Consider the following 27,212-nt stretch of genomic DNA (forward strand, 5'->3'; position numbering starts at 1 on the left):
CACCCATCAGTGTCCATCAGTGCCGCATATAAGTGCCCATCAGTGCCACCTATCAATGCCCATCAGTGCTGCATTTTAGTGCCACCTATGAGTGCCCATCAAGGGCAAGGAGGGGCTGGGGGTTGGTGCCTTAAATACCCATTCCTATCATGTTGTACTTGTGTATGACCACCAGATGTCCTCAACACACACTCCCCAAATAAACACTCATCACATCTATAGCACATACATAGAGTATTTCCTAAATCACAAATCCAGGGCAGCCATAAGAAATTTTGGGGCCTCTTACACAGCTTTAGGCCTGCCCCCCCCCCCCCCTGTCTGACTACCAAAATTTCCTAGGGCCTACCCACTGGCCGTACCACCGAATCTGCTCACTGACATCCCATACCAAGTCCCACTCCTCCTCTTTCCCATGTCCTTCTCCTCCTCCTCCTTCAGTCCCATCTCCCCACATTATGTCCTCCTCTTACAATCTCATCTCCCTCATCCCATGTCCTTCTCCATCCCATGTCATCTCCTCCATCCCATGTCTCCTCCTCCTTCTCCATCCCATGTCTCCTCCATCCCATGTATCTTCCATCCCACGTCTCCTCCTCCTCCTCCATACCATTTCTCTTCCTCCTCCATCCCATGTCTCCTCCCCCTCCATCCCATGTTGTCTCCTCCTCCTCCATCCCATGTCTCCTCCTCCATCCCATGTCTCCTCCTCCTCCTCCATCCCATTTCCTCCTCCTCCTTCCCATGTCAGTAGGGCAGTTAACGGTGTCAGTCATTTTTTATTATTGTTTTTTAGAGCCCCGGCAGCAGAAAGAAAGTGATAAATCGACAGAAAGTAATAGTAGCAAAAGCTGATATCCAACATGGAAAATTGGTAAAATGCAGCAATCTATAAGGGCCACAGTCCCTCCACTAGGCATTAGGCAATCACAATGATGTCATCAAGACTTGATATTAGGGAGTCTGTATCCTTGCTGGAATATCTGTGCAGCACACTGTAGTGATCACAATACTGAACCAGGCCCACATAGATTATAAACATAACAGAAAGTATAGTGAAGGGAGATTAGATGTGAGCATGAAGACCATAGACAGAAAGCAATAAAGCCACTTTCCCACTGAGGTGCTGGCCGCGTTGACGGTAAAGCGGTGCTGGTTTGAGCGGCATTTTACCGTCGTTTTAGCAGGTCTTTTCGGCCGCTAGCGGGGCACTTTTAACCCTTTTTTGGCTGCTAGCGGGAGTTAAAAGTGGCCCGTTAGCAGTCGAAAAGTGCTGCTAAAACGGCGGTAAAGCGCTGCTAAAACCAGCAGCGCTTTACCGTGAACGCGGCCAGCGCCTTAGTGTGAAAGTGGCTTTATTGCTTTCTGTCTTTGGTCTTCATGCTCACAGCTTCGGCAGTGCTGGCCATTGTTTTCAATGGCAGGGGCAGTTTAGGAGCGGTGTATTCACCACTCCCGAACCGCCCCAAAGATGCTGCTTGCAGGACTTTTTTTCCTGTCCTGCAAGCGCACCACCCCAGTGTGAAAGCACTCAGGCTTTCACACTGGGGCGGCAGAAGAGGCAGTTTACAGGCACTTTTCAGGCTCTATTTTAGTGCAAAAATGCCTGTAAAACGCATCAGTGTGAAAATGGCCTAACAGGACAGATTCTATAATTAGCAGACCCACATGAAAAGTTACCTGGGGGGGAAGATACATAAATTGTGAGATATCAAAGTAATTCGGACACTACCTGTAACATAACATTCCAGTACATGCGTGTTCAGACACAGCTACTCACCAGCATCTGCAGGGGAGAGGAGCCAGGACATCGATGTAGAAAAAGGGGTAGAAAGGAGCCCTGTCATTGCATGCTGATGAATGGAGGGGCGTGTCAGGGAGAGCTCTTCCTGCCAATCACCTCTGATCTCTCCCCAGCACTCCGCTCCCCATGTCCTCCATCTGCTGCAGGGATGAGCTCCATGGCATGTAAGCAATCTCTGTCTTCTCCTGCTGCCCAATCTCCTCAATGTCTGCAGCTCCACCACTTGTGATGTGAAGGAGATCAGGCACTGGGGGGAGCGGCAGGAGGAGAACATCAGATGAGACCAGTAGGTGCCCCCCCAGTTTCAGTCCTGTTCCCAGTCACAAGGAGCTGTCCCACCATGGCTGTGAGACCCTCTATACTTTCGGCCACTGCGCCACACTTCCTGGTTGCCGGGGCAACGGCAAGCTCACTCCTCACAGGCGCCGCCGATTAGAAGCCTCTGGATGCACTTCTGCTGCAATTGGTGGAGGGGGAGGTGAGCAGAAACTTTTCCGCCCACCCCCCCCTCCCCCAATCCCACCAGAAGTGTATCCTGAGGCGTTTAATCGGCAGCGCTGTGAGGAGTGAGCTTGGCATTGCCCAGGCAACCAGGAAGTGTGGCAGAGTGGCCGAAAGTGGCTGTCAATCATCCAGCCATCAGGCAGCGGGTGGAAATACCTTGGGGGCCCGAGTCGCTTGGGATGCCAGGGCCCCTTACATGAGTGTGGGCTGTACCCCCCTGATGGCGGCCCTGCAAAGATCAGTTGAAGATACACTTCGTAATTGTATACATCTCTGAAGAAAAAGAACCTTAGATAATTAAAAGTTGAAAATAGTAGTAAAGCACACACAAATATACCAAAAAATAATCTACACATATATAATAAAGCGCAAACGGCAGAAGGATTAAAAGTGCTGAGCGACAATGATAAAACAAATTAGTGTTCACCACCAGGTGTCAAGGGGGCTTAAAAGTATCTAATTTCTTATTGGTTACATTTCTAGAAATGTAGACAGATTGCATTCTTTGTTTAACCCATTTGGCATAAGCGTACCCAAACAGAAAATCCACATTTTCTCTTTTTGTGTGAGTATATCAAAGTCCCCTCTTCTGAGTGGGAGATTCAGAGCATAGATTCCTTTACCTTTCAACCCATCTGGGTTACCATCATGAAACTGTTGAAAATGCAAAGCTAGTGGACGTTCATCGTCCTTCTTTCTAATACTACCAATGTGTTCGCCTGTCCGGATTTTTAACTGTCGCTTGTTCTTGCCAATGTAGGCTTTTCCACGTGGGCAAGTGAGCTTATAAACCACTTGTGTAGTAGAGCAATTTATAAAATCACGGATCTTGAATTGTTTTTCCCCATCCAAACTGGCAAAAACATTCGTCCTGTCTACATAACCACAGATAGCACATCAGCCACATGGATACATTCCACACAGTGGCGGAAGCTTGGTAAGCCAATTAGTAGTCTGTGTCTGTCTGAGCTCCTATGCCTCCATTAGGCGCTTGGACTGACCGACCTGCTACCGAACTGAGAATTTTAGATGAAACCCTGTGAGCTGCGATATAATACCTAGAACCAATGTCACTTCCCACACTTTCAAATATGTGATAATGCAGAATATTTAAAATAAGTGCAGCGCTATTACAAATATCAAAAAGTGCATAAAAATATATGCGTAATGTAAAGTGCAATCCTCTATAAAAAATTTTTAACAATAAAGTGCAATGTGCTCCATATTCCACTCGGTGTCCTTATAAATTCCAATAGATAGTGCAAAAAAAACAGTCCTTTTGTTGATTTGTGATATCACTATACATGGAGTTAAAATCTTCACATTTATCTACCTCTATGCATCTACAAATATCCTTGTGTCACCACCACCGGTTGTGCCCTCACCTTATAGGCTTATTAATAGCGCCTTCGTTCCCAAGCCCCTCCCACTAGTTTTGTCACACCTCATGACTTCCTCTGGGCTATATGAAGGAGGAAAATCTAAGGAGGCCAATCAGAGGAGTGATTGTGATCTAAGGCGCTATTAAAAAGCCTATAAGGTGAGGGCACAACCGGTGGCAGTAACACGAGGATATTTGTAGATGCACAGAGGTGGATAAATGTGAAGATTTTAACAAACTGCTACTGAGCTTTAATGGTAGGAGTACATCATATACTATTGTGTTGAAGTACACATAGGTTGTATAATAAAGATGTGTTACTAACACTATGTTGTTTTAGGTAACTAAAAAAACTGGGTCCTGAAGCGAAGTTAATGGTGAAACATGAATCGTACAGACAACATCATATCGTACCACTGTACGGACCATGTTTCCCTAATCTGTATATGTTCATATTTTATCGTATGTATATTTTATGTACCTATTTCAACTTTAGGGGTACTATAAAACCTTTTCAAAATATTTTGAAATAAACTGTTTTCCAAATAAAAATATGATAATTTTATTTAATGTCTTCTTATTGTGGATATGTGATTACAGGGTGGTGGTGCGATGTTGGTCTATTGAGTGAGGTGGACCCACATCCCAAAATTCAGGGAGAATGGAAATTTTGTTCCTCTTATGGGACTTTAAAGGGGACACCTGCTCATAAGTAATAGAGTATAATAAGGAGTATAATAACTATAGTTTATTGTGGATATAGTCCATCATTGTAGGATACTGGGTGATTTCTCCAGGTATTAGTTTTGTATCACTAGACAGCAATCACTGAGCACAGATACAGTATCTCACAAAAGTGAGTACACCCCTCACATTTTTGTAAATATTTTATTATCTCTCTATTATCTCTTTTCATGTGACAACACTGAAGAAAGACACTTTGCTACAATGTAAAGTAGTGAGTGTACAGCCCAAATTGGACCCAATTGGCCATTTTCCCTCCCCAGTGCCATGTGGCTAATTAGTGTTACAAGGTCTCAGGTGTGAATGGGGAGCAGCTGTGTTAAATTTGGTGTTATCGCTCTCACTCTCTCATACTGGTCACTGGAAGTTCAACATGGCACCTCATATGGCAAAGAACTCTGAGGATCTGAAAAAAAAGAATCGTTGCTCTAGATAAAGATGGCCTAGGCTATAAGAAGATTGCCAAGACCCTGAAACTGAGCTGCAGCATGGTGGCCAAGACCATACAGCAGTTTAACAGGACAGGTTCCACTCAGAACAGGCCTCTCCATAGTCATCCAAAGAAGTTGAGTGTACACGCTCAGTGTCATATCCAGAGGTTGTCTTTGGGAAATAGACGTATGGGTGCTGCCAGCATTGCTGCAGAGATTGAAGGGGTGGGGGATCAGCCTGTCTGCTCAGACCATACACCGCAAACTGAATCAAATTGGTCTGTATTGCTGTCATCCCAGAAGGAAGCCTCTTCTAAAGATGATGCACAAGAAAGCCACAAACAGTTTGCTGAAGACAAGCAGACTAATGACATGGATTACTGGAACCATGTCCTGTTGTCTGATGAGACCAAGATAAACTTATTTGGTACAGATGGTGTCAAGCGTGTGTGACGGCAACCAGGTGAGGAATACAAAACAAGTGTCTCTTTCCTACAGTCAAGCGTGGAGGGAGTGTCATGGTCTGGGGCTGCATGAGTGCTGCCGTCACTGGCGAGCTACAGTTCATTGAGGGAACCATGAATGCCAATATGTACTGTAATGTACTGGAGCATAGCATGATTCCCTCTCTTCAGGGGGCTGGGCCACAGGGCAGCATTCCAACATAACGACTCCAAACACACCTCCAAGACTGCCTTAATAAAGAAGCTGAGGGTAAAGGTGATGGACTGGCCAAGCATGTGTCCAGACCTAAACCTTATTGAGCATCTGCGGGGTGTCCTCAAATGGAATGTGGAGGAGTGCAAGGTCTCTAACATCCACCAACTCTGTGATGTCGTCATGGAGGAGTGGAAGAGGACTCCAGTGGCAACCTGTGAAGCTCTGTTGAACTCCATGCCCAAGAGGGTTAAGGCAGTGCTGGAAAATAATGGTGACCACATAAAATATTGACACTTTGTGCCTAATTTGGACATTTTCACTTAGGGGTGTATTCACTTTTGTTACCAGCCGTTTAGACATTAATGGCTGTGTGTTGAGTTATTTTGAGGGGAAAGCAAATTTACACTGTTATACAAGCTGTACACTCACTACTTTGCCTTGTAGCAAAGTGTAACTTCTTCAGTGTGGTCACATGAAAAGATATAATAAAATATCTACAAAAATGAAAGGAGGTGCTCACTTTTGTGAGATACTGTGGATGTGCCTGTGTTAAAGTGTTTGTTTTTTGTTTTGTTTTTGTTTTTTTTATTATGCTTTAAACAGTCCCAGCTGAAAGTGCAAAGCTTTAATCTGAGACAAAGTCTGCAAGGAAAGCCCTCTTTAGAAAACTTACAATGATTGCAATGTGTAATGGCTACCCCATATATGAAATAGGCCAACAATTTAGCATAGAAATATAAATTGTTTTAAATATTGAGAGAGCATTCCATCACCACCAAGGATGAACCGAACCCCCCCCCCCCCCCCCCACAGTTCAGTTTTCATCAGAACATCCGAACAGGCCAAAAATTCGGAAGAACACACGAACACCGTTAAAGTCTATGGGAAGTTTATGTGAAAAATCAAAAGTGCTAATTTTAAAGGCTTATATGCAAGTTATTGTCATAAAAAGTGTTTGGGGACCTGGGTCCTGCCCCAGGGGACATGAATCAATGCAAAAAAAAAATTTAAAAACTGAAGTTTTTTCAGGAGCAGTGATTTTTTTTAATGCTTAACCTCTTCAGCCCCGGAAGAATTTACCCCCTTCCTGACTAGAGCACTTTTTTGCGTTTCGGCACTGCGTCGCTTTAACTGACAATTGCGCGGTTGTGTGACGTTGCACCCAAACAAAATTGTTGTCCCTTTTTTCCCACAAATAGAGTTTTCTTTTGGTGGTATTTGATCGCCTCTGCGGTTTTTATTTTTTGCGCTATAAACAAAAAAATGCAACAATTTTGAAAAAAACACAATATTTTGTACTTTTTGCTATAATAAATATCCCCATTTTTTTTTTTTTTTAAAGCCAATTTTTTTCTCAGTTTAGGCTGATATGTATTCTTCTACATATTTTTGGTAAAAAAAACGCAATAAGCGTATATTGATTGGTTTGCGCAAAAGTTATAGCGTCTACAAAATAGGGGATAGATTTATAGCATTTATATTATTTATTTATTTTTTTTTACTAGTAATGGCGGTGATCTGTGACTTTTATCGTGACTGCAACATTATGGCGGACACATCGGACAATTTTGACACATTTTTGGGACCATTGGCATTAATGCTATACAAATGCATTGTTTAATGTAAAAATGTCACTGGCAGTGAAGGGGTTAACACTAGGGGGCGATCGAGGGGTTAAATGTGTTCACTAGGAGGTGATTCTAACTGAAGGGGGAGGGGACTGACTAGAGGAAGTGACAGATCGTGGTTGCTAGCTAATAGGAACACACGATCTGTCACTCCTCTCTGAACAGAACAGGGAAGTGTGTGTTTTCCCTGTTCTGTGTCTCCTGCTCACGATCGCTCGTGGCCGGCGGTCATCACAAGCATTGGCCACGAGCATTGGCACCCCCGCTGTGCAGCGGGCGCATGCCTGCTATCCCGACCCCACGAGCCGATGTATAGCTACGACGGCTCGCGCAGGGGAGCCAACCTGCCGCAGTATAACCACAGCGGCTGGTGGGGAAGCGGTTAAAGTGAAACAATAAATATGAATTGTTCCTTTAAATATTGTGCCTGGGGGTGTCTATAGTATGCCTGTAAAGTGGCGCAGTTTTCTCGTGCTTAGAACAGTACCACAGCAAAATTACATTTCTAAAGGAAAAAAGTCATTTAAAACTGATCGCGGCTGTAATGAATTGTCGGGTCTCGGCAATATAGATAGAACTCATTGAAAAAAATGGCATGGGGTCCCCCCCAGTCCATTACCAGGCCCTTTGGGTCTGGTATGAATATTAAGGGGAACCCCGAACCCAAAATTAAAAAAAAATTGCGTGGGGGTCCCCCCAAAATCCATACCAGGCCCTTCAGGTCTGGTATGGATTTTAAGGGGAACCCTGCGCCAAATTTTTTAAAAAATGGCGTAGAGGTCCCCCCCAAATCCATACCAGACCTGAAGGGTCTGGTATGGATTTTAAGGGGAACCCTGCACCAAAATGTAAAAAAAAATGGTGTAGGGGTCCCCCCAAAATCCATACTAGACCCTTATCTGAGCACACAACCTGGCAAGCCGCAGGAAGAGAGAGGGGGACGAGAGCACGCACCCCCTCCTGAACCGTACCAGGCCACATGACCTCAACATGGGTAGGGTGCTTAGGGGTCTGAACCCCAAAGCACCTTGTCCCCATGTTGATGGCGACAAGGGCCTCATCCCCACAACCCTTGCCCGGTGGTTGTGGGGGTATATGTGCAGGGGGGCTTATCAGAATCTGGAAGCCCCCTTTAACAAGGGGACCCCCAGATCCCGGCCCCCCCATGTGAATTGGTAACGGGGTACATTGTACCCATAGGATTTCACAAAAAAAGTGTCAAAAATGGTAAAAAAGACAAGAGACAGCTTGGGACAAGTCCTTTATTAAAAGATAAAAAAATAAAAATGTCCAGTGATGTCCATTCATCTTCCATCATGCTGCTGACAAGCCAAAAAAAGAAAAAGAAAAATGCAACACCTTCACCTTCATGGGAGGCTCCCGCCGAGTGACAGTTCCCATTGGTGACAGCTGTTATATAGCTGAGGGTGGGGCCACCTGATGATGTAAACGGGTGACCCCGCCCCCTCTGACACCACGGGGAAGCCCCTGTGGCATCAGAGGGGTGCGGGGTCACCTGTTTACATCACCGGCAGGCCCCGCCCTCAGCTATATAACAACTGGGTTTTTTTAATGAGTTTTATCTATATTGCCGAGACCCGACAATTCATTACAGCCGCGATTAGTTTTAAATCACAATATGTCATTTTGCTGTGGTACTGTTCTAAACATGGGAAAAATATGCCACTTTACAGGCATACTATAAACACCCCCCCCAGGCATGATATTTAAAGGAATATTTCATTTTTATTGTTTCACTTTAAGCATTAAAAAAAATCACTGCTCTGAAAAAACGTGTTTTTAAACCAAAAATTTGCATTGATACATGTCCCCTGGGGCAGGACCCAGGTCCCCAAACACTTTTTATGACAATAACTTGCATATAAGCCTTTAAAATGAGCACTTTTGATTTTTCATGTTAGTGTCCCATAGACTTTAACAGTGTTCCGGCGGCTTTCGAATTTGCCCCAAATACTGCATATTGTTTGGTGTTCGCCCGAACATCTGAACAAACAACGTTCGGGCCCAAACTAATGCTCGGCCCGAACCGTTCACCCATCCCTAATCACCACTACATGTGAATGATGATGACCTCACTAACCAACAGAAATACCAGAGACAGTCCAGGCATCCAGCCATGCACCCTAGCCTCCTTGAAGTACTACCACTACCCCTCTTCCCCAATGCAATTGGTGTCTGCCCTGCTACATCCTTCCTGTGACACCGCTGTGGCTCAGTGTTCTTACATTACAACATTACATCGAGGACCATAGCAATTAGTATTGTCTGGAACATCCACCATAAGCAACATTTTATATTTATGACTGATAATATAAAAGCATTTCATGATGTTATTTGCCAATATGTTGCATTACGATTATTATTCAACATTTTAAAATCAGGGTACCTAATCATTCTCTCTAATCTACCAAAATCCTATTTCCATCTCCCCAAATCACAGACAAAATTACATCCAATGAAATGGGTAATAAAAGCTTTACATAAACTGCAGTAACATTTTTTTATTCGGTAGAGCAACATTCTTCTACACAAGAGGTAGATAATAAAATACAATGAACTGTCAAACATGACGGCATAATCCTGAAAATATAATGTTTTCTTCATGACTAGTTTTTATCCATAATTGTCATTGCCTTGCACACCAATATATTATTTAATAATTATAGCATTTTATTTTACAGATAAGTGAGATTGTTGGCTTTGATATCACTCCAGAACCCAATACATCTCTCATTAATATGTTGGAGTATGGATTGTCCAAATTCATAGATAAGTAAGTTTTTCTTAAATTATTTTATATAAGAACAAGCCTCACTGGGTTGTTTTGCAATTATTGCTTCCTATGATGGCCACAGTCTGACAAATAATGTTTAAGAAGGTGTTTGCACATATACAGTATCTCACAAAAGTAAGTACACCCCTCACATTTTTGTAAATGTTTTATTATATCTTTTCATGTGACAACACTAAAGAAATTACTGTACACTTTGCTACAATGTAAAGTAGTGAGTGTACAGCTTGTATAACAGTGTAAATTTGCTGTCCCCTCAAAATAACTCAACACACAGCCATTCATTGCTAAACCGCTGGCAACAAAAGAGAGTACACCCCTAAGTGAAAATGTCCAAATTGGGCCCAATTAGCCATTTTCCCTCCCCAGTGTCATATGACTCGTTAGTGTTACAAGGTCTCAGGTGTGAATGGGGAGCAAGTGTGTTAAATTTGGTATTATCGCTCTCACTCTCTCATACTAGTCACTGGAAGTTTAGCATGGCACCTCATAACAAAAAACTCTCTGAGGGTCTGAAAAAAAGAAATTGTTGCTCTGCATAAAGATGGCCTAGGCTATAAGAAGATTGCCAAGACCCTGAAACTGAGCTGCAGCATGGTGGCCAAGACCATACAGAGGTTTAATAGGACAGGTTCCACTCAGAACAGGCCTCGCCATGGTCGACCAAATAAGTTTAGTGCACATGCTCAGCATCATATCCAGAGGTTCTCTTTGGGAAATAGACATATGAGTACTTCCAGCATTGCTGCAGAAGTTGAAGGGGTGGGGTATCAGCCTGTCAGTGCTCAGACCATACGCCACATACTGCATCGAATTGGTCTGCATTACTGTCGTCCCATAAGGAAGCCTCTCCTAAAGATGATGCACAAGAGAGCCCGCAAACAGTTTGCTGAAGACAAGCAGACTAAGGACATGGATTACTGGAACCATGTCCTGTGGTCTGATGAGACCAAGATAAACTTATTTGGTTCAGATGGTATCAAGCGTGTGTGGCAGCAACCAGGTGAGGAGTACAAAGACAAGTGTGTTTTGCCTACAGTCAAGCATGGTGGTGGGAGTGTCAAAGTCTGGGGCTGCATGAGTGCTGCCGACGCTGGGGTGTTACAGTTCATTGAGGGAACCATGAGTGTCAACATGTACTGTGACATACTGAAGCAGAGCATGATCCCCTCCCTTCGGAGACTGGGCTGCAGGGCAGTATTTCAACATAACTACCCCAAACACACCTCCAATATGACCACTGCGATGCTGAAGAAGCTGAGGGTAAAGGTGATGGACTGGCCAAGCATGTCTCCAGACCTAAACACTATTGAGCATCTGAGGGGTATTCTCAAATGGAAGGTGGAGGAGCGCAAGGTCTCTAACATCCACCAGCTCTGTGATGTCATCATGGAGGAGTGGAAGAGGACTCCAGTGGCAATCTGTGAAGCTCTGGTGAACTCCATGTCCAAGAGAGTTAAGGCAGTGCTGGAAAATTATGGTGGCCGCACAAAATATTGAGACTTTGGGTCCAATTTGGACATTTTCACTTAGGGTGTACTCACTTTTGTTGCCAGACATTAATGGCTGTGTGTTGACTTATTTTGAGGGGACAGCAAATTTACACTGTTATACAAACTGTACACTCACTACTTTACATTGTAGACCGGAAGTGGAAGCCGGTACCTGTCAAAACTAGGTACCCGCTCCCCCCAAAAAAAAATGACATGCCAAATGTGGCATAGGAGAGGGGGAGAAAGGCTTAAAGAGGAACTTCCCCTTTTGGGTAGAGCTCCGCTTTAAATCTGCTAACAAAGCACACAGGGTGCAAACTGGATGGGTCTACTCATTTTATAGGATTAAAAAAATATATATTTATCTTAAAAAAAAAAAATGATTTTTTTACAAAACAATGCCAATAGCCAAAGCCAATAGCTAATGATTTTTGCCCATTTTCTTTCATCTAAAGCGGTCTATGGTCCAAAAGTTATTTTTGCTGGATTATTTTTTTTAAAGTTGCCAAATTGACCCAGATTATCTTGATTTTTCAGTATCCAAGTAAATAGTGAGCAAGAGCTGATATTGCTGGGTATGGCCAGCATTAGTTACCTATGTGGAGGGGAGAACAATTCTTAAGTAAACAGTTAGTGAAGATAGCCTGTGCCAATTCATCAGGCATCTTCGATCCAAGATAGTGATGTTTTCCCCTGAGAGTTTCATTTGAGTTCATTCTGTTCTCACCTGACAGATTGCTATAATTTCCTGTTAACTAAAATTTTGTTGACAGTTAATTCTGGACGGTGAAAACTGCAGATGTAACCAGGGAAAGAAATACCAACCAAAGAATCTTCTCACTGATCGATCTTTATAGCTAGACTGCAAAGTAAAAACATAGTATACAGCTATCATAACCCATAAAGTCATTTAAATTAAGGGTACTGTGGAAATGCAGAATAGTTTGCACACACTGACAGTTGTAGTTTTTGCCTGTCAGAATCATTGTTTTTTTAAAGGATCACTTAAAAAAAAAAAATCATATTTTTTTTCAATGTCAGGCTTTTGGAGGCTCTCACTACAGCTGTCTACCTGAACATCCCGTACGGACAGACAGTTACTGTAGATTAGGAAGAATAAATTAAGCACTTGCTGACCAGCCCCCTTCATTACATGGCGGCAGGTTGGTTCTATTGTGTGAATCGCTGTAGCTGTACGTTGGTTCGTGCAATAGATACAGTGGGTGCACAGCGCCAGAGCTAATGTGCGTGACCTGCAGACAGCGATGTCCGCTGGCCACCTGCAATCGCTCCACAGAGAGCCAGACCAGGGATCTGTCAATGTAAACAAACAGATCCCTGTTCTGACAGGGAAGTAGAGAGAGATCATCTGTTCCTAGTGATCAGGAGCAGCGATCTCTCTCTTTCTCCAGTCAGTACACTCCCCCCACAGTTAGAAACACCTCCCGGGGAACAGATTTAACCCATTGATCTCCACTAGGGTATATACAGTATACAGTGATCCGTGCATTTTTATAGCGCTGATCGCTGTATAAATGTCACTGGTCCCAAAAAAGTGTCAAGTGTCCGACCTGTCCACCGCAATGTCCCAGTCCTGCTAAAATCACTGATCACCACCATTACTAGTAAAAATAATAAAAATGCTATAAATCTATCCCCTATTTTGTAGACGCTATAACTTTTGCGCAAACCAATCAATTTACGTAAATTGTGATTTTGTTTTTACCAAAAATTTGTAGAAGAATACATGTTGGCCTAAACTGAGGAAGAAATTCGTTTTTTTATATTTTTATGGGGGATATTTATTATAGCAAAACGTAAAAAAATCTTGCTTTTTTTTTTTCACTTTTTTTGTTTATAGCGCAATAAATAAAAACTGCAGAGGTGATCAAATACCACAAAAAGAAATCTCTATTTGTTGGAAAAAAAAGGACATAAATTTTGTTTGGGTACAGCATCGCACGACAGTGCAATTGTCAGTTAAAGCGACGCAGTGCCGTATCACAAAAAATGGCCTGGTCATTAAGGGAGCAAATCCTTCCGATCCTTAAGTGGTTAACTACCAGTGCATTCACAAGTGCCCTTACTGAAATCATTGAGAGCTACAAGCTATCTGCTTCAGTAGAAAATTGGACTTGTAGTTCATTCATTCATTCACAGAACTGTGTGAATGAATGATGTGGCTGTGTGTAATGATCTTATATCGTTTGTAATTATAGGATGGAGCAGATTGGGGCAGCAGCAAGCAAAGAATACTCCTTAGAAAAAGCAATGGAAAAGATGAAGGCTGAATGGTCTAATATGATCTTTAACTTTGTCCGATATCGAGATACGGTAGGTAACTCAAGATATTCAATAACAGAGGGATGTATGCCGAAAATAATTTGCATTTTAAAGCTTTTGTACATATCAACCAGTCACGCTCCTTTGTTCTAGTCTGATTGAAAATAACCACTCTCCCCATTATTTACATTTTTTCTTAAATAAGCAACTTTTTTTTAAACCCTGAATTTGTTGCAGAATTATCAGAGACAGAATTTTACGTGTGACACAATTTACTTTAACATGATGCCTCATTTACCTCCACTTTTCTTACCAGTGATGTGGCGGTGTTTCACTACAGGTAGGCAGAGATTTCACTGTGAAATTTAAAAAGTAATAATCTGCGCTTACTGTTCAAAAAAAATTGAGAAAAAAAAGCCTTAGACCCCTTTCACACTGGGGCAGGTTTTTTAGGCACTTTAGCGCTAGAAAAACCCTCTGCAAAGCACCTGAAAACCGTCTCCCATTCATTCCAGTGTGTCTTTTCACACTGGGGCGGTGCGCTTGCGGAACATTCTGAAAAGTCCTGCAAGCAGCATCTTTGGGGCGGGTTGGGAGCGCTGTATTTAGCGCTCCGAAAACACCCTGCCCATTGGCATAGGTGTGCGCAGCCTACTGCATTAGGGTGTGCACCCCAAAGCTCAAACACATGTGAGTTTATCTGCAGCCTCAGCTGCATTGGACAGTGAATGAATGGGAAGTCCTCTGTGCTGAGCAGCTTCCTATTCATTCACAAACTAAAGCATAGTAAACACAGTTTACTATGATTCAGTTTTGAATGGACCCGGTGAGTGAGTGTGTTCAATGTGTTCATTTAGAAAAGGAAAGTGCTGGTAAATTACAACTAGCCCCTTCCCCCCGCTCTCCATCCTGAAACACCTCCCACAGAAGCCGGGGGGGAGGGAAGCTAGCAGCACTGCAGGGAGGGGCCAACAAGAGGGGGGAGCTTGGGCAGTATGGGGGATCAGCACCGCACATACAGTGCCTTGAGAAAGTATTCATTCCCCTTGAATCATATTTTCATGTTACAACTAAAAATGTAAATGTATTTTATTGGGATTTTATGTGATAGATCAACACGAAGTGGCACATAATTGTGAAGTGGAAGGAAAATGATAAATGGTTTTCAACATTTTTTACAAATAAATATGTGAAAAGTGTGGTATGCATTTGTATTCAGCCCCCTTTACTCTGATACTTCTAACTAAAATCTAGTGAACCCAATTGCCTTCAGAAATCACGTAATTAGTAAGTAGAGTCCACCTGTGTGTAATTGAATCTCAGTATAAATACAGCTGTTCTGTGAAAGGTTTGTTAGAGAACCTTAGTGAACAAACAGCATCATGAAGGCCAATGAACACACCAGACAGGTCAGGGATAAAGTTGTGGAGAAGTTTAAAGCAGGGTTAGGTTATAATAAAAACATCCCAAGCTTTGAACATATCACAGAGCACTGTTCAAACCATCATTCAAAAATGGAAAGAGTATGGCAGGACTGCAAACCTACCAAGACGTGACCGTCCACCTAAACTGACAGGCCGGGCAAGGAAAGCATTAATCAGAGAAGCAGCCAAGAGGCCCATGGTAACTCTGGAGGAGCTGCAGAGATCCACAGCTCAGGTGGGAGAATCTGTCCACAGGACAACTATTAGTTGTGGACTCCACAAATCTGCCCGTTATGGAAGAGTGGCAAGAAGAAAGCTATTGTTGAAAGAAAGCCATAAGAAGTCCCATAACCTCCGCTTGTAGTTTGCGAGAAGCCATGTGGGGGACACAGTAAACATGTGGAAGAAGGTGCCCTGGTCAGATGAGACCAAAATTGAACTTTTTGGCCTAAAAGCAAAATGCTTATGTGTGGCGGGAAAAAAAAACTGTACATCACCCTGAACACATCATCCCCACCGTGAAACATGGTGGTGGCAACATCATGTTGTGGGGATGCTTTTCGTCAGCAGGGACAGGGAAAATGGGCAGAGTTGATGGTTCACCTTTCAGCAGGACAATGACTCCAAACATACAAAAAGAGCTACAATGGAATGGCTTAGATCAAAGCATATTCATATGCTGGAACGGCCCAGTCAAACGCCAGACCTTAATCCAATTGAGAATCTGTGGCAAGACTTGAAAATTGCTGTTCACAGATGTTCTCCATCCAATCTGACAGATTTGAAAACCATTTATCATTTTCCTTTCACTTCACAATTATGTGCCACTTTGTGTTGTTCTATCACATAAAATCCCAATAAAATACATTTCCGTTTTTGGTTGTAACATGACAAAATGTGGAAAATGTCAAGGGGTATGAATACTTTTTCAAGGCACTGTAGTAATTAAGGTGTGCCCAGGCACACCTGACACACCCCCTGCACACACCTATGCCCTTTGGTATGAATGTGTTGCACGTTCGAATCGCCTTAAAAGCAATTTTAAAGCGCCGCAAAATGGGAGTTTTTAATCCTTTTTTTGGGTTAAAAGCGCCCCGCTAGCAGCCAAAAAAGGGAGCAAAAGCAGCGCTTTAGCGTTAACGACCGGCGCTTTCAGTGTGAAAGTAGCCTTTGAAAGCTGTATTTACAAATATGTGAGCACAGACATACTGTATATGGAAAACTAAAAGAAAAACTGTTGTGCTATCATTTTAAGAGTGTCAGTGAAGAACAATTCACAATAGCAAATTTAATATATGAAACACACTCGTACCACCAATATAACTTAGTGCAGCCACTGTTCCAAACCAATTAAGTTGTGTTTTCCTTAAAATAAGACCCACCGGTTAATTTGCTATTGTTCAAAATAAGACCCACTGGAGTATTCATTGTGTGCAAACAGCACTGGCAATTTTTAAATCAAACAAGTGAATAAATAAAATTATATGTAATGTGCAAATGTTCAAATAAACACCAGAATTTCAAGAAAAAAAATATTAAAAATGCTCAGTCCCAAAAAATTATGACATGGAATTGACTTGTCTTCGACATGTGATAAAGTGGCCTGTGCTTTTTAGCACAAAGTACTTTATCACATGTCGAAGACTTGTCAATTGCATGTCACAGTTTTTCGGGACTGAGCACTTTTAATATTTTTATTACTTGAAATGATGGTCTTGAACATTTGCACATTACATATAATTTTATTTATTCAGTTGTTTGATTTAAAAACTACAAGCGCTCTTTGCACACAAGGAATACTCCTGTGGGTCTTATTTTGAACAATAGCAAATTAACGTGTACAATAATTCACTATACATATGCTCTATAAGCACAAAACATCACGCGCTGTGCATCAATAGAGTGAACTTCCAAAACTGTGACTAAACAAAAAGTCTGCACTTTCTTTTTTTTATCTCCAAAACAAATTTTTATTAAACAAGCATGATACATCCATTACTGGCTTTAGAGCAATACAATTTGTTATACATTCACAAATCTTAATTTCACATAGGATACTGAAAGTTTCAAACGAACATGTGCAGTATAAACATCTACACCTTAGAAGCAATGATCAGCAAAATGTGACATATGTGCAGAGATCTAATTTGTATCTACACAAAGTTGTACAGACATAAAGGCACAGCCCCCCCCCCTTTCGCGTTGGGCGTGAGCCGGGGGCCCAAAAAATGGTAATGCCATGTTTATAGCAAACGGTCCTAAACAAGTTCCACCGGTGCCAACCCAGGTACGCTCAGTCATGATTCCCATAGCTTGGCAAACTTTGCTGTGCTGCCCCTATGTTGGTAGATATACTTTTCTAGCCTTAAAGTGTTACTCATTTGTTCTATCCACTCCCGCACTGTAGGGGGTTCTGTTGATTTCCAGTGGTGTAAAATAAGTTTCTGAGCCTGAAAAAGGGACCTAGCTATCGCCTGCCTAGGGACCTCCTCCACCAAACCATCGTCTATAATACCTAGCAGACATTGTTTGGGATCCTTTTTAATCTGAACCTGGAAAACCCGGTTAATAACCCCTATAAACTCCACCCAGTAAACATGTAATTTGGGGCAATGCCACAAAAGATGTATCAGGTCGCCATGGTCCAGCATGCAGCGAGTACATGATGGATCATCACGCACTCCCATTCTAACAACTTGGCAGGAGTATAATGGACCCTTAAAAGTATATACAACTGGGACAGGCGCTGGGCAATATTTAAAGAGCACTGTGATACTGCCAATAGTGCCTCCTCCCATTGTTCCTCCTCAAAGGGCCCAACATCCCGCTCCCATTGGAATATCACTTTTTGGGTAGAATCCGGTAAGGACAGATTAAGTAGCAAGACAATACCTCTGACATGTAATTAAAATAGAAGTAGTGTTTTGTACCCATGCCTCTACATCATTTTTGGCCTTTATCGCATGCTGGAGTTGGAAGTAGTAGAACTGCATGGACATGGGAAGCTGGAATACTGCCTGAAGAGCAGCAAAAGCATGCAGCTCTTCATTGCGGAATATTTGAAGTAAGTAGTTAACCCCATATTGCTGCCATTTTACCGGTCATTGTGCCATATAGGACTAAACTTAGTAAACCCAGTGACCTGTTGTAGTGTTCTGACTTTATTCCAAATTTTTTGTATTAGGTTATACGTGGGGTATAATTCAGAAAACATGGCTACAGCAAATAGAACACATTGGCATGAATGATGAACTATAATTGCATAAGTATTTTGGGAAAAAATAATTTAAGTGCAATAAGTGAATTGGCAGAACTGTTGAAACTGACTTTTAACCATAAGACGGCCCCAAAAAAATGCAATTTTTAGATTCATGCTGTACTATTATTATTATTATTATTATACAGGATTTATTTAGCGCCGACAGTTTACACAGCGCTTTACAACATTAGGGCAGACAGTACAAGTACAATACAATTCAATACAGGAGGAATCAGAGGGCCCTGCTCGTTAGAGCTTACAATCTAGGAGGGAGGGTCAAGTTATACAAAAGGGTAATAGCTGCGGGGAATGAGCTAATGGAGAAAATAGTGCAGTTGTTAGGTGAAGGCAGGATAGGCTTCTCTGAAGAAGAAAGTTTTTCAGGGATCTAGACTAATATAAGTGTTGGGTACCTATCTTCAAGGATTTACCACTTTTTTTTACTCCATAAACTTTTTAAAACGGGTACAGGAACAGTGCCTATAGAATTCTAGCAATTTGTTCAAATTTAACCTGGTCAAAAGTTATAATTCCAATGACTTTTATTCAAAGCTAGAAGCCTTTGACACTATACATTTATTCTTAATACTGACCAAGAGCCAAATCGCAATGGCCTTTAGTATTTATTCAAAATTCATTCTCTGTAGTCAATCCAGTGCAGAGTTGGTTCTGCTTGGTGGCACTAAACTTTATTACTGACACCATTTTATTGAATAATGACCTAACTCACATGTATTCATGTGTCATTTTCAAATATTATTGGACTGAATCCTTACGTATCCTTAACCTGGTTTGTTAGATTTGTGAATTGAGACCTAGGCGTCTATTTATCAAAAATTTGATGAGCAATTCATCTAAAATTCACAAAAACCTCTTTGGTTAACATTATCCTATATATTAAGGCAAATTCGTGGACATTCAACATTTACCCAACATTCGCATAAGGATAATTACATTAATTGGCAATTGGCAACAACTGTTCTTCAAAAGGAAATGGTCTTTACTGTGACATAGACCCCGTATTTAAGAAAATAGTGAATGTTACCTTTCCTGCACATTCACCTGACATTTCATCAAGCTGTTATTAACTAAACTTTTACTAGTTGAGCTGTAAAATCATTGCAGTTGCTACCGAAAAGGAAACTGAACATTCTCTTTTCAATTAATTTATTAAAATTTAACTAAAGATAAAAAGAAATTGTGAGCAGGCAGCTTTTTATTGCAGAAAGAGACATGCTAGGTCTCTTCTGCAATAAAACAAACTTGCCTGCCTTTTCAGTCTTCTACTGAATGTACAGTAAGCTGCTTATAAGCATGATGATATGATATTACATTCTCGGCATGGTATCAGAATGCTGGGAGGAATGACCTGCACATGTGCAGGAGTCATTTCACCTCCATGGGCCAATCAAGAAGCCTAAAAACACCAGGTATAGGTCTGGGGACATCTCAACAGCTGGCAAGGTATCCAGCTGTCACATCGCTGGAGTAAAGAAGAGACTTCTGCAGACATTAGTTCCTCTTTAAAGTCCAGACCAACCTAAGGACTGTTGCACAGCTTCAGCTTATATAAGAGCAGGATGAACAGCAAGCTTTTATGAAACATTCAGCAAACTTTATATCTAAGCCTTTAATGCCTCCTACACACGAGCGGAAATTCCACCAGCAAAAGTCCGATGAGAGCTTTTGGTCCGAAAATGCGACCGTGTGTATGCTCCATTGGACTTTTGCTGGCGGAATTCCAACCAGCAAAAGATTGAGAGCATGTTCTCAATTTTTCGGTCGGAAAAAGTTCCGATCTAAAATTCCGATCGTCTGTACCAATTCCGACGCGCAAAATTCCTACGCATGCTCGGAAACAATTTGACACATGCTGGGAAGCATTGAACATTTTCTCGGCTCGTCGTAGTGTTGTCGTCACCGCGTTCTTGGCGGTCGAAAGTTCAGAGAACTTTTGTGTGACCGTGTGTATGCAAGGCAAGCTTGAGCGGAATTCCGTCGGAAAAATCTTGGAAATTCTGCTCGTGTGTACACGGCAGAAGTGCCCCTTTCCTGTTTGGAAATGTTATACACAGAGCTGCTATCAGGCTTCAGCAGGCTTCAGGAGCTGAAGGGTGCTTTAAAAACTTTGCTGAAGTTCTACAAATGCTGTCTAAAGCCAAGTTTACACTTTTAATTGAGGGGCTGAAAACCCCACGGTTGAACCACATTTTTATCGCCCCCTCAACCACTCCCCCTGTTACTGCTGAGGCAGGGGCCTAGGGTGTACTGTACATATGCTGTGGCCGTAGCAGGAATTATAACCCTGTCGTGCTCAGCAGACAGTACTGAATGGGACCACACTGCAACCGCCATGCACAATGCACGCGGTTGCGGCACGATTTTCTGGTAATTAGGGGGTTAAAACAGGTGGTGAGGAGGCAATACAATGCCTTTTTACTGCCTGTCTATTGCTGTCTGAAGAGGTATCCAAATGCAGATTGCGCCTCAGACAGCAAAGAAAGTCTAAACAAGGCCTAAAAACATACTGTTTACACTGCTCTTATATGCTGAAGCCCTTGTAAAACAGGTAGTTCCCACAAATAATGCTAAGCCAGTTCTTGATACTATATCTTACTACATTAACCACTTGCTTACAGGACACTTAAACCCCCCTCCTTTCCAGACCAATTTTCAGCTTTCAGCGCTGACGCACTTTGAATGACAATTGCACGATTATACCACCCTGTACCCAAATGAAATTTTTATAATTTTTTCCCCACAAATAGAGCTTTCTTTTGGTGGTATTTGATTACCTCTGCGGTTTTTATCTTTTGTTAAAAAAATTTAAAAAGACCGAATTTAAACATTTTTTTTTTTTTTTATATTTTGTTATAAAATTTTAAAAAAGGTAATTTTTCTCCTTCATTGATGTAGGCTGATGAGGCGGCACCAATTGACACTGATAGGTGGCAGTGATGGGCACTGATGGGTGGCAGTGATGGGCACTGATTGGTGGCAATAATGGGCACTGATCTGGTACATTGATCTGCAACACTGCTAGGTGGCACTGATTGGCACCAATGGTGGGCATTGTTAGGTGGCAATGGTGGGCATTGATAGGTGGCACTTGTAGGCATTGATAGATGGCACTCATGGGCATTGATATGTGGCACTGGTGGGCACTGTGGGCACTGTGATGTGGCAATGTCAGGTGGCACTGGCAGGGGGTACTGGTGGCACAATTGAGGCATTATTGCCTCCTCCTCTTCGGGACCGATGTCCCTTGCTGCTGAGCCGGTGATTGGCTTTTTTTTCTCCTCGCACTGTCAGCGCGAGGAGAAAAAAAAAACGATCACCGAGCTTTTGTTTTGATCATGTGATCAGCTGTCATTGGCAAGGGTAAGGGGCCGGGACCCGCCCCTTACTTGGATCAGTGATCACCCGAGTCTCAGTGACTCGGTGATCACAGCGGGGCGCGTGCACAGGGGAGGCCGTCATATGACAGCCTCCCAGGAATTCAGGTCCGCACTGTAGCCGTCATTCGGCTATAGCGCGGATATCAAGTGGTTAAAAATTATTTATTGTTGTTCATACACTCCCTTTTATGCTATTCATCCCATTTCTCATATTCTTGATGTCTTCAGTGAAATATCATGACTATAATGAATTGCGAAGCAGAAGTTTTTGTCAGGCAGTACTACTGGGCTAACTCATTTTTAGGCTGGGTTCACCCTAGTATGGTGCTAATTCCAGCTCCAGTTTCTCTGCGAAGAGAAAAAGCAGCTGTTCAGCGGTTCCTCTCTGTTGTAGCTGTGGATCAGCTGACCTGAGAAAGGGGGGAGTAGTGAGGAGGGGGAGAGAATTCATGTTCAGAACAGAACGCATCTGCGAATCAGATGCATTCTCATAGAAGATGATGTGCCTGCAATTCGCACCACAATGCCTAGAAAACACACGCGTTTTTTGGACAATGCGGAGTGCGAATGCAATGCACATATGTGAACCAGATTCATTCAAACGAATAGATTTAAAAATGTTCTGCAAATTGGATGCGGTGCAAGCCACATCCAATTCACATAAGTGGGAACCAAGCCTAAGTCTAGGGGCAGCAAAATGCACAGTATTAGTTATTCATAACTGCAAATAATGACATTTTGTAGTAACTTGCATAATAGATATGATTTGAATACTGCCTGCTGTATTTTGAATCAATATGAAGGCTGCTAAAAGCCTCCAGTAGGAAAGATTTGATAATAGCAACAGGGATTCTTCTAAATTGCTTTTCCCTCCGTGTCCAGAGAATGATGATTTGTGTGAAACAGTTTGTAAATCTATCTTTTTAGGGCCTGTAATTACTCATTAATTACATATTCAATGTAATTGACTAGACTTCCTAGAGCTGATGATCTCTTAAACCCATTAAAATTGAGGAAGAATCTTTTCCAAGGATGAATGACCTTTTATAATCAAAACTTTCACGGACAGACCAAATTTTGCTGTTTGGTACATCTAGGGCCCCCATTTGGTAATTAGTTTTTTAAAATGCCCTCAAATTATTTTATTATAATAGTCAGAGAATTGGACCAAAATATGCAAAAACATTTAACTTTTTAGGTTATTTAATGCCTAACATATTTTTCTAATTAATTCTGTTCTAAATATAAAAACATTTTATATATTTCTTATTATTTTTGATGCATACATTAGCTCTGTATGGTTGATAGACAAGTGCCTATACTTTAGATTTTTAGCTATAAAGTTGTTATTAAATTGCTTAAAAATACGCTCTAGGTCAAATGACAATTGAACGGCAGCAGCTACTTAATTACCTGTGATAGTACATAAATACGCTGCACTAATAACAGGTGCAATAAAGCAAAATAAATAATAAATTGAAATGAATAAACACATACAAAGTGCAAACGTGCAACAAATTGGTGTATAAATGGTAAGCCCTCGAATATGCAGACCCGAAATTTGGTCAGTACAAAGTGCAAACAGTCCATTTAAATACAGGTAAATTAAATTTTGTAATCCAGAAAGTGCAATTGTGCAATGGGGATAAGAAGGAATCTCCCTCCAGGCATTAGCAGTTGACAGATGCTTGCACCAAAAATATATAATTGGTCAAACTCTCATGTGTCACAGCATAAAAAGGATCGGCATCCAGTGGAGACAATTGCCACACAGCAATGGATTGAGATGTAATGCGGAAGTGTAAAGAAACAAACTGCCATAGTGAAGCCCCTTTAAATTCTTAACCATTTATTTGCAAAGTCCATAATCAATAACCTCAGAATGGTCATTATCCAATAAAACAGAGATGCTCCAGCAGGCTGATGGCTCCCATGAATACAAAGCCACGGACAACAGCAAAATGTGCATGATGAGACAAGCCGCTCCTTACGCATTTTGTCACCAATGACGTCTTGGGGGGACAGGCTGTATGACGGACAACACGCACAGAGTCCGCTGGAGACAGCCACTATGTTAAAGGCTTGATTAATAATTAGAACTAGCAGGCGCCCTCACATGAAATATTAAATAAAACACTTACACAGAAAAAACATTACCACCAGGGTGCTTACAAAGAAGTCAGCCCCATCTAGTGGATAAAAAACAAACCAACCTGCTATTACAATGAGTACATGGTAACAAATATGTAAATGTATTAATTAATTAACATAAAATTAAAACATCAAGAACGGAACGTGTTCTGATGAAAAGATATATAAGCATGAAAGTTAAATTAAAATGTTTTAAAAACTGATAAATTGATAAAACATAAAATAAAAATTATAAATATTATAAAGTTATTATTTGAAATAGTCATGCAACTTATATTGCTGTACCTTAAAGAGTATATAAACCCCAAAACAGATATGTAATACATTGCAGCTTATCAATTCTTAGATGAGGTGGCTGCATTCATTTTCTTTTTTAGGCTTTTTTTCACCTGGTGATCTGAACAGTAATAAACTCTGTCTTGGGGTAGCTACAATAAACTGCTGTATCTATGGAAGAGCATGGTAACCACCCTTGAACAGCAGTATTTTCAACCTGTAGAGAGGGTAGTGTTAGATGGACTAGTAGATTTAGATGGACTTTTCATAAATAACTAACAAATTTAACCACTTGCCGACTGCCTAACGCAGATATACTGCGGCAGAATGGCACAGGCAGGCAAAATCACGTACCTGGTGCATCACGCCCCCCCGGTGCCCGAGGCGGTCAGCTTCGTTAGGGGAGCGCTCCAGGCTGAGGGGGAGGCCACTCATTCGTGGCCACCCCCTCGCGATCGCTCTCAACGAATGACAATCTTTTTCTGCTGCTGTAATGTAAACAGCGGCAGAGGAAGTGATGTCATCTCTTCTCCAGTCGGTCTTTTCGTTCCGGCGCCGAGGAGAGAAGGCATCGATGTGAGTTGCACCAACACTACACTAACAGTAGAACACACTAGGCACACTTTTCACCCCCCATCACCCCCCGATCACCCCCCTGTACTCCCTGTCAGTGTTTTATAGCATCAGGGACCCCCATATACTACCTAATAAAGGTTTTAACCCCCTGATTGCCCCCTAGTTAACCCTTTCACCAGTGATCACCGTGACGCTGGTTGGTTAGTTTGTATTTTATAGTTTCAGGGCACCCGCCGTTTATTACCTAATAAAGGTTTAACCCCCTAATTGCGGTGATATAAGTTAAGTCTTAGGTCAGATAAGGTCTGCGTCACCCCAGGCAGCGTTAGGTTAGCGCCAGTACCACTAACACCCACGCACGCAGCATACACCTCCCTTAGTGGTATAGTATCTGAACAGATCAATATCTGATCCGATCAGATCTATACTAGCATCCCCAGCAGTTTAGGGTTCCCAAAAATGCAGTGTTAGCGGGATCAGCCCAGATACCTGCTAGCACCTGCGTTTTGCCCCTCGGCCCAGCCCTGCCCAGCCCACCCAAGTGCAGTATCGATCGATCACTGTCACTTACAAAACACTAAACACACATAACTGTAGCGTTCACAGAGTCAGGCCTGATCCCTGCGATCGCTAACAGTTTTTTTGGTAGCGTTTTGATACAGTCGCTAACAGTCAGGAGCTTTTTTACCTGTGAGTCTCACTAGTGTACCACTAAATTTAGAGCCCAAAATGGCAAATCGAAGGTACACTACTGAAGAGGCCTACACGTTTCTGAGCATGACAGATAGTGAAGAGGAAGTCACTCATCTGTCAGATTCAGGCTCAGAATACGATCCTGTAGACAACAGCGGCTCCATGACAGATAGCTCTGACGACGGAGTTGTGGTCCCTGCCAAGGTCAGGCATACCAGACCCCGAACTTCTTCTTCTGTCGTTGATGTGCAAGAACCGCAGGTCCCTCGTATGGAGCAGAGCAGTACTAGCGCCGCTATTCCTTCTGGTGAACTGGCAAGCACCAGCGGCCTAGTACACCCTGGTCGTACATCCAGCACTGCAGTATCACTTGGTGACGTGGCGAGTCCTATAAGTGCAGTTCAAGTTGGCGAGGTGGCAAGCACAAGTAGTGTCCCGCTGCCACCAAGAAGACGAACACAGGCCCATAGTGCCCTGCATTCGCCAATCCTAATTGGGAACCCACCACTTCTGCAGCACCCATACTTCCCCCATTCACTGGCCAACCCGGCATTCAGGTGGAAACAGTTGATTTTACGTCACTTGATTTTTATTCGCTGGTTTTCACCAAAGATCTCTATAGATCTATTGTGGACCAAAGCAATTTGTACGCTGGTCAACACAACGCCACTATTCCCCAGTGCTCCCTTGCCAGAGATTGGAGACCAATTACAGTCTCTGAATTTAAGCTCTTTTTGGGCCTCAACATGGGCATAATCAAAAAGAGTAAGTTGCGGTCATATTGGTCCACTGACCCAATTCACCATATGCCCTTGCTCTCTGCCTCCATGACCAGGGTACGATACGAGCAGATCTTGCGGTTCATGCATTTCAATGACAATGAACTCTGTCGTCCTCGTGGAGACCCTGGATACAATCGGCTCTACAAAATTCGGCCCCTCGTAAACCACTTCAACCAACGTTTTGCAGACTTGTTTACTCCCCATCAAGTTGTCTGCGTTGATGAGTCCCTGATTAAGTTTTCTGGCCGCTTGTTATTCAAACAGTACCTTCCCAGCAAGCGTGCCAGATACGGGGTCAAGATGTATAAGCTCTGTGACAGGGCCACAGGCTATACATGTGGTTTTATGGTTTACGAGGGAAAAGATAGTCACGTAGAGCCGACAAACTGCCCTGACTACATAGGAAGCGCTGGCAAGATTGTGTGGGACTTGGTGTCACCCTTATTTGGAAAGGGGTACCACTTGTACGTGGACAATTATTACACAAGCGTGCCACTTTTTAGTCACTTGTTTGAACAGCAGATTGGAGCATGTGGCACTGTGCGACCTAATCGCCGGGGCTTTCCCCAGCGGCTTGTAGATTCCCGTCTTAGGCTGGGGGAGAGAGCCTGCTTGCAGTGTAATAATTTGCTCGCTATGAAGTGGAGGGACAATAAGAATGTTTTCGTTCTTACCTCCCTTCATGCAGACACGACGGTCCAAATTCCTACGGCGACTGGTGTTGTGCAGAAACCCCTCTGTGTCCACGAATATAACCAAATTATGGGAGGGGTGGACCTCAACGACCAGATGTTGGCGCCGTACCTAGTTGCCCGTAAGGCCAGACGCTGGTACAAAAAAGTGTCTGTTTATTTATTTCAATTGGCTTTGCTGAATGCTCATGTGCTATACAGAGCTTCAGGACGGACTGGAT

General features: G+C 42.5%; 1 protein-coding gene across 2 annotated transcripts in view; it reads left to right on the forward strand.

The window, feature by feature from the left end:
• The window catches only part of DNAH3 (dynein axonemal heavy chain 3), an 827,768-nt gene that overhangs the window by 331,587 nt on the left and 468,969 nt on the right, over nt 1-27,212 (forward strand). For both annotated transcript variants that reach the window (XM_073591059.1, XM_073591058.1), the window contains exons 19-20: nt 9,855-9,946; nt 13,677-13,791. In XM_073591059.1, the coding sequence (XP_073447160.1) occupies nt 9,855-9,946; nt 13,677-13,791 (207 nt within the window). The remainder of the gene's footprint in view (nt 1-9,854; nt 9,947-13,676; nt 13,792-27,212) is intronic.

Source organism: Aquarana catesbeiana, linkage group LG06, assembly GCF_042186555.1.
Source record: "Aquarana catesbeiana isolate 2022-GZ linkage group LG06, ASM4218655v1, whole genome shotgun sequence".
Taxonomy (NCBI): Eukaryota; Metazoa; Chordata; class Amphibia; order Anura; family Ranidae; genus Aquarana; species Aquarana catesbeiana.